An 8,956-nucleotide genomic window follows, 5' to 3' on the forward strand; every position below is an offset into this window, starting at 1 on the left:
GGAGATTGCGGGTGGTTGGTGGGGGGCCGGGTGGCACTGGCAGGCTGCATGCACAAGAGGGGTTTTCTAACTAAAAAAACCGAGGGGCTTTTTTTATGTTTGGAAATACTGGAATACTAACTCTTCCTGGCTTTTCTGGGAGAATTTTCTGGGGCTTTCCAGATATGACTTAGGAGTTTTTGGGAATTTACTGGAAGGATGGGGTATTACCAGTGATACATGCTCCCTTTCTTTTGAAGTGCTGGTCGTATGGAGCCCTATCGATTCCACTTCTTTTGAAGTTACCTAACTTTAAGAAAAATCCTTTCAATTCACAGTCCAAAGCTCCTAAAACTTTTAACGACATTCGTCTAATGGGTTCCGGAGAACTCATTTAGGAGTGGCTGAAGAGGTTTCATCGCGATCCTGCAAGGGGTCAAGGGACTTCATGAGCGTGCAACATCTCTTCCAGAATTATCTGCTTTGATTCTGTAATTTCCTCATTTAAAAAAGGTTCACAATCTGTACAATACAGAGAAAGTAAAAATAGAAGAAGTGACAGTTTTCACCTATTAGCTCCACTTGTTGCTGGACAAACCAAGTTCTAAGTGATGGAATCTATTAGACTGATTTTAATTCAGAAGATTGTTCTTTGTGTCTTTTGAAGCATGTTTTTGAAGCGGCATATCCAAGTTGCTGGTTTCACTGTTACTTGGAAAGAAGCATTGCAGTTGTTTTTTTCCACTGGAATCAAGAGTTGCAATGGTATATTGGAAAAATGTTGTCCTGTAATTGAGTTCTTGCATTTTTTGTAAACTTCTTTTAAAATATTAAATCTCAGTCCTACAAATTGATAGTTCGCTTGGCATAGATATAGTTAGCATAGAGATTTACAAAGATAAAGCTCTGTGGAGTTCAGGTCTCCACTTGGAGCTTGAAGATCATAATAGATTTGCCTTACCTAGTTTTTATATTTACTACATGTAGGATCCATTTAGGATCCATTTAGCTCTTCGGGCTAGATTTTTTTAGATATTAATAGACCTCTGTTGATCAGTATATGAAAAGGTTAGAAAATCTGGTTTTCAGGCCATCATATTTCCCATTAAAATTTGGCAGGCAGCTTGTACAAGTAAAAATCTTCCAGTCCTGTTTCTAGGACAGAGGTGTACATAACAGCGTGCTCACAAGTGATCTATCACAAAAAAAGGCTTTGGTCGTCAGGAAAAGTGGTATGCATTCTGCTTTGAAGCAGCAGTGCGCAGTGGGAGTCAGCTGGGCTGGGCTGTGAGGGACTGTGTTTCTCTGAATGGCAGATGAGCGCATGGTGTGACTGTGGTTCTTGCATCGCGGAGGTTAGGTGGCTCAGTAAAGATTATGGTCAAGTTTCATTGCTTTCTTCTTAGTTATTCAAGATTTCTCTCTGAGGCTGGGATTTACTCGTGATGTCCAAGTCCAGAGACGCCCATCTCTGACTGCTGGACTGACTGTACCCAATGCTCCCATCCCTGCCAGAGAGGAAGGAAAGTAGCAGCTAGGATCAGGGCATCCCTTCTGCCTTTCCTGGCTGCAACCCCACCGTTACACTGTATGCAGTTGTTGTTCTTACTGAGTAGCAGGGATGAGTAGAAACAGCGCATCCCAGTCCAGGAACCTGCTGTGATCTTTGCTAATCCTCCAACCTAAATGTCTAGCTTTGTTTTTTTCCCAAACCTTCCATTTAAGCAGCATCCCAGCCAGTCTAGCTGTAGGCCAGAGTCCAATTATGACCTTCCTAATCCCAGTATCGTCCTGTACCCAGTCTCCCTCGTTCCCAGCATCAGGCCAGTCACCTGCAGCCTCCAGTTACGCTGTCAGTCCCTTCAGGCTCTTCTGATATTTTGGTCTTTTCTCTCTGCCCATCCTCACAGAACTCCTGTTTTCCTGGATGTCATGCAAGGACAGAAGACCAGGGGTCTGAGCAAAGCAAGATGGTCTACTGAAGGGAGAAACAAAGTGAGGGGCAGTGAGATTTGCTCCAAAAGATTGCAAAAGTCTTGCAGAGAAGGGTGTGTTGCCACCTTATCTCATGTTATGGCCACTAGTACACAGAAGTACACTCTGTACATTTTGTCAGCCTGAAAATGTGTTTAAACACACTTTAGACGTAAAGACATGTTCATGGGCATTTGTAGAATATATCATATGAAAAATGGACGATTAGGATGAGATTGAGCTGCAGATTAAGACACTTGAATGTCTACACCTATTTGACTAAGACACTTACTTGTCTACGTATGTACTAGGTGGTTATGGTCCAATTATGGTCAATGGAGAGACATCGTCAATGCTTGCAGTGAAGCCTGGAGATTAATTCAGCCCAAGTAGACACCAAGTGGCTGGTCACCTCAATAGCTGTAGGCTCTTAACCACGCTGGCTAAATCATCCTTGAGTACGAGGGAGTTTAGACACTCAGATAGTGTCTTAATTTGGACCTGAATCCTTCCCTCAAGGTACAAGTCATTTGGTCGTACAAAGATCCCTTTTAAACTATTTAAACAGAATACAGAATGTATTTGTTAATACAGCATACACTCTATGGCATTTAATATGTACTTATCTGCTTTTGTTGTAATTCAGCCTTTTTTAGATCTATCTTTCGGGTTCTGCCACTGCTCCTTGTTCTGTCTCCAGTGAATTCATCTAGTTGTGCAATGGGAAATAGAACAACTGAAATCCGTGTGAAGTATGAGAATATACTAAGCCATGACATCGATGAGCTGGTAGGTAATAGCTCTTGGGCTTTCAAAAAATGTTGATTATTTTTAGATGATAGCAAGTAACTAAAAAAAAAGCTCTAATGTTAACATACGATAAAAGACCAATTTAAAATCACACATTATCCTGGAACGGTGGCTTTATTTGAGGGGGTGCGACAATTCAGTCTCTTTAAAATCTCTGAAATCTGTGGATGCTGCCTATTTGCATGTACAAATGCTGTGATACAGGTATTTGTGCCTGTTGACCATGTAGTTAGACACATGTACCATTTGGCCCTAAATAGTATATTACATTAAAACGTACTCTTTTCTGAAGTAATTTCATGACTACTTCTGTTTGTATCTTCTTATCAAGAGAAGAAAGCATTACACAACCTGTACTTTGTTCTACTAATTGTAGACTTCTTGACTGAAGTTTTATGTTGTCCACTGAACGCAAATGCACAGAGGCACAAAATTCATACAACAATAAAAGTTTCTTTGTATTTTACCTATTAATATATCTTGTTTAGCCAACAAAGAATCAAGATGGCAGCAGAGAAAAACTTTCTCAGTTGTAAATCTTTTCCATTACGGCTTTATCAGCCAGATTTATTACAGCTTTGCAAAACAGTATCATAACAGTTTACCGATCCATGCCCAAAACCTACCTTCCAACTCTTCATCATGAATTATTAACAACTAAATTCATGTGTCAAGAACACTTTCATGGGAGAAAGCACTTTCCATAGTTGGATTAGCGGAAGCATTTCTACGAAAATGGGATTTTTCTAACAGTTTGTCACTAAAGGAGAACTCACCATTCTGTTGCGGTCTTAAATCAAGATCTATTTGCATGAAATACAAGTGATATACAGTGCTTTTCCAAAGGTGAAATCAGAAGCCATTGTATTTATTCATACTTATGATCCACCACCATCCTTCAGAGCATTATGCCAGTGGTTTCCAACCTTTCTCTACCAAGACACATCAGCCCTCCTCTGGAAACAAAATACCTTTAGGGTCAGGGAACGATCATTTAACCTTCAGAAACATTCTGATCATGTTGTGTTTGTTGAGAGTATGCAGAGAGAAGTGTACTTCTCCATAGATAAATGACCTTATCCTGAGCAAGGCACCGAAGTTGGGGAAAATACTCATGGCTGTATTAGAATAGATAAGTAGCCCCTTTAGTTTGTCATCTTATTTCTGACGAAGACAAGTGTTTCCTAGAGAACAAAAATAAACCCGCTTGGTGAGCAGTTATAAGATAGCTGACCTATAAGAGAAAACAATATGACAGGAATAACAGCCTCTGGGAGGCAGATCCTGCTGTCTTCCTGTGGTGGAGAGCCATGAGGCGCATCCCAGCTCTGCTGGAGCTGCGGGGTCAGGGAAGCTGGGGGGGGTGTGCTGGGCTGGAGGTGGCAATGCCTTGCCACTGCTCGGCTGCAGGATGAAGCTTGATGTACTCGGTGCCCCAGGGTGCCATCAAGGATTTGAACGGAGCAGTGCCATTCTTTCAGATACATTTTGAAAGTCTTTATCTTTTTTATTGTAGTAAATATTATAGAGTTTTTTCAGAGATAGAGTTTTTTAGGAGACTGTATGACGACTAAAACTGTTATCCAAATAAATAAATAAATAAATAAATAAAACCTTAATGAATTAATGTTTATGAAAGGTAATGGGAATGTACTGAACTCTGAAGCTTTTACTTCCTAGAATAGGCAGGCACAAGCAACTACTGCGCATGTAGAAGTAGTAGAAGCTTCAAGAAACTGAAGTTTCTTCATTTTCCTGTCTTTATTTTTCCCAGTTTAATGTCTTCTATGTAGAGTCTTGTCACTATAACTTAACAGCAAATGCTATGGACAGTGCTGTTTGGGTGATAGCAACTGCCCACTAGGCACTTTCCTGCAATTGCAGAGCCAAAGTCAGTAACTTTCAGTCCCTCAGCCTGATGTTTGGAGGCAGTTACGGAGATGACTAGTGGGTTATATACTAGACCTCCATAAGTTAATTTGATTTTCACTAAGGCCTTTTATGAGGCCAGGATTTCCCTTAGGTTGCTTTAGTCACAGCCAATAAACTGCTTTCAGAAATGGTTACTGTACGTTATACTAAAGGTGATCTGAGGAAGTCAGTGAGAATGGGTAAATCCCTTAGCAGTTAGCAAATGAAGCCACAGATATATAGGCTTTAGGGTGATTATTTATTTATTTATTTATTTATTTTTAAATCTTGGTGCTGTGTGACTGCAGCAAAACTTCATTCTGTTGTGGTACAAGTAGAGATGTGCATTATCTTCCATATGTTTTTGTTCTTTTTTTTTTTTTTTGGTCAGTGAATATTTGACTCCCTAAACTCTTGGTTTTGAAAACACTTCCTGGATGAAGTTCTATTCATCTTGGGTGAACTTCTGAAATACAGGCAATGTTACACAAAAATATGCAGAAAAACTTTAAGAATTAAGTTGTCTAATGTGCTTATATGCATGCCTAAGTGAGGAGATCTAGCACAATATTGTCATGAGCTGCCTTTTTTAAAGCCCTTCTGGTTGTATTAGGTTATCTGGATACAGGCTGAAGAAGAAAGCGAAAGAATTTTGTTGAGTTGGGTTCAGTTGTCATCTCGATGACAAGTGTGAAAGTAGAAGAAAAAAAAACACCAGAGAATAATCCATTGATAACAGATTATGGTCACGCAGAGGGAGCAAGTGATATTGCTTAGGACATCTTCTGTTAGTGCATATGCAAAGTGAGTGCTACAATCTGTTTAGATGCCTGGGGCATGTATTTATTGAGACAAACATTGACAAACGTTGTGTTTGATGTCTGCGTGAGATTTAAATATTCCTGTATGTTTTAAAATGCCAAGGAACCAAGTAATTCGATAGAATAGGAAGGCTTAAAATGAATAGATTTCTGTCCAGTTGTGGGCTCCCCAGTATGAGAGAAATATGGAGCTACAGGAGAGAGTCCAGCAAAGGGCCACGAAGATGATTAAGGGACTGGAGCATCTAATGAAGAAAGGCTGAGGGAGCTGGGACTGTTCAGCCTGGAGAAGAGAAGGCTCAGGGGGGTCTCATCAATGTGTAGAAATACCTGAAGGGAGGGTGCAAAGAGGACAGAGCCAGGCTCTTCTCAGTGGTGCCCCGTGACAGGACCAGAGGCAATGGGCACACACTGAAACACAGGAGGTTCCCTCTGAACATCAGGAAACACTTTTTCACTGTGAGGGTGACCGAGCACTGGCACAGGTTGCCCAGGGAGGTTGTGGAGTCTCCATCCCTGGAGATATTCAAAAGCCATCTGGACATGGTCCTGGACAGCCTGCTCTGGGTGTCCCTGCTTGAGCAGGGGGGTTGGACCAGATGACCTCTAGAGGTCCCTTCACTACCTCAGCCATTCTGTGATTCTATGTGATTCTGTGAATACCTTTAGAAATCGTAGCTGGATTGGGGTTTTCTTTGCCTGCTTGCCAAGGAAAAGCTCAGAATTGTACACTGACCCTGCTACACCTGAGGAGATGCTACAGAACAATTCAGTGTTGACATCGCCAGCTGTCAGTGAGAAGCTTGGCTCACTTGATTAAAAGTACTTCCATGTTTAAACATATATGATATTTTACAGGTAAATATGTCTGCAGAGTATCGTGACAGGTGCTGCAAGAATAAAAAACATGAAAATAGCAAAGTGTTTTTCTGCAATGATACTCAGGTAAAATTTAACTTCTCAGAATTTACTTTAGAGAATACAAACTCAAATGGGTTCTTTGTACAGTCCGGTCCCTGAATAACATATTGTGATAGAGAGTAATATTACCTTTTAATAGTCGAATTATGATATTCAGGGTTGTTCCTTTTTTGAATTTGGAATCACAAAATTTGTCAAGTAAATTGATATTTTTAAAATTAAAATATTAAGCAATTCCATATCCAAGAAATGCTTTTTTCCCCCTACTATAAAGATTCTTTTATATTTTTAATCCAAAACAGTACAGAAAACTTACTTTATTTTGGCAGTGGAAGTAAACAAAAATTTCCCAACATCTGTTTTCATTTTTCTACAGAAAATCATATTAGCTAAGCTTTTCACTTCAGATCTGAAAGCTTTAAAAGTAATAGTTTGGGCAATCTCAAATGACAGAAAGCACAATTATCAGCTGTTGCTTCAATTTTTATCATGATTTGATAAAAGGACTGACTCCAAAAATCATTCACTGTTTTCCTAACTGCATCAGCTGATTCATTACAGCTATGATTTCTCCCTAACATCCTTACGCTATTATTATTATTACTACTACAAATTGATACTTTAAACATTTTGAAGAGATGGCAGGTAGGTCAGATTAGTCATGTATTTTATTGGAAAAGAATGGCACTATGAAAGCAAAAGAAGCTAATGGTAACTGATGGAGCTTTTTTTTTAAAGACAAACCAACATTATAAAGAATTAATGGTGCACAGACTTTTCAGGACATATTTTTCTTGCTCTCTTTACAGGAAATAGAATCACTACAGGGTATGGCATGCAACATGCTCAGATTCTTTCACAAGCAAAAAATCAGCAAAAGCTTCAGATGGAAAGCAGCATTAGTCTCATGTGGGACACTACAGCTTCTACAGTGCAAATGTGAAAGACATAAAAAAGAAAAGGTGAGTGGTAGCGATGGTCTACAGTTTATCGGAAGTATGCGACTTATTCCTTAGAGCTCTTCAACACAAACTATCATATCTACCTCTCAAAGGTACAACTATCGTGCACACGTTACACGCATGACGAGTTTTGCTCTGTCTAGCATATGTCTTGTAATAGACATTAAGCCCAGTGCAAAGGCTAAGTAGGACAACGACCCGGAAGTCTATAGTGAACATACGTACTCTGGTTCAGTACTGAAATACCTGAGTTAATTCTCCAGTAAAAGACAAAGAGCATACTTGTGCGAAGAAGGCCTTCAACTTCGGTAGTGTATAAAATCATAGTTGTTACTTCTTATTGGGGTTCTACCCTAAGATTAATGTTTAATTTGGTTTGTTGCAATGATTAGTGGGAGTTTCTCTCCTTTCCATAATCCCTTTGATCTTTATTTTAACCACAATATCTCAAACTCAACAAAAACAGTTAGATATGAAAATATTTGGATTTTTAGTCATTGGCAGAATCTGCTTTTTGATGTGTCACTCAAATCTAGTGTAATGATTTACAGACTGCCATAGCAAAGGAAGAGCGTTCTTTTAAGTGTGGCTCTCAGTTACCTATTGAACACAAAAATATTGACCAACATCAAAAAGCCTCCCCATAGGCACCATGGGGTGCATGTGTACTGCCATGACACGTTTTGTGAGTAGGCCAGCTTTCTGGCTTAATTACCATGTAAGGTATCTCCATTATTTACTGAGATGTAATGGAATCAGTTTGTTTTAAAAGATGTCTATATGAAAAGAATGAGCACCTCTCAATTAACAATACAAACTATTCTTTTTCAGGTTTGCATGCAGGTAAATACACATAATAAAGAAGATACAGAAACAGGTGAACAGTCCAAAAAGAAATGTAACCAAGAATTTTGTGAACTGAAAGAAAATATATCTAGCCTTCGATCCTGCTGGAATAAATTTGAGAAAATAATTTCCAGGTGATTCCAGGTGAATCCTGCTCTTTTCTTTCGAAGTGGCATTACTTGGTATCTCTGCATTTTATATGCATTCTTCGAGTAACTGTGCTCGTTTATATGAACACTTTATGCCAGAATTCTGATGGAAAGCTACTGTACCTTGTTCCTGGAGACGGAATAAACAGAAACGGCTAAACCAAGCTGCTGAAGTCCAAGAATTGGAAATAAAAGACCAGCATTTGAAACAAAGAACTCTGCAGAAGGCTGGGTCCCACCTTTGTGCTCTGGAAACTACTTTGAATTTTCTGATCTTTCGAGTAACTTTATAATACCGTCATATGAAAGCAATCTACTCACATGTCAACTGCAATTTATAAAAACATCTTACAAGCTGCAGGTGAAGAAAACAGTATGGAAAAGTAGCTGGTTTCTTTATAGCTATATAAAACGCATCAAGGACAAAAAGGAACAATGTAGCAAAGCAGCAGCTGATCTTGGGTCTGTTCTGCTGATGTAATGATGTTTTCAGCGCGGGTATCTAATGGGTTTGCAAACTGATTTAGGTTTGGAAAAATAGTGGAAAAGGTTAACTTTTTGAGAAACTTAGGAAAGGTACTGA

The 8,956-nt window shown here is 39.3% G+C and overlaps 1 protein-coding gene across 1 annotated transcript in view; it reads left to right on the plus strand.

The window, feature by feature from the left end:
• The window catches only part of LOC103893328 (interleukin-7), a 105,907-nt gene extending 97,545 nt beyond the window's left edge, over positions 1-8,362 (plus strand). Inside the window, exons 3-6 of the mRNA XM_009272395.1 lie at positions 2,600-2,742; positions 6,354-6,440; positions 7,226-7,378; positions 8,210-8,362. Coding sequence (XP_009270670.1) covers positions 2,600-2,742; positions 6,354-6,440; positions 7,226-7,378; positions 8,210-8,362 — 536 coding nt within the window. The remainder of the gene's footprint in view (positions 1-2,599; positions 2,743-6,353; positions 6,441-7,225; positions 7,379-8,209) is intronic.
• The last annotated feature ends 594 nt before the right edge of the window (positions 8,363-8,956 follow it).

This window comes from Aptenodytes forsteri, unplaced genomic scaffold (genome assembly GCF_000699145.1).
Source record: "Aptenodytes forsteri isolate BGI_AS27 unplaced genomic scaffold, ASM69914v1 Scaffold206, whole genome shotgun sequence".
In the NCBI taxonomy this organism is placed as follows: domain Eukaryota; kingdom Metazoa; phylum Chordata; class Aves; order Sphenisciformes; family Spheniscidae; genus Aptenodytes; species Aptenodytes forsteri.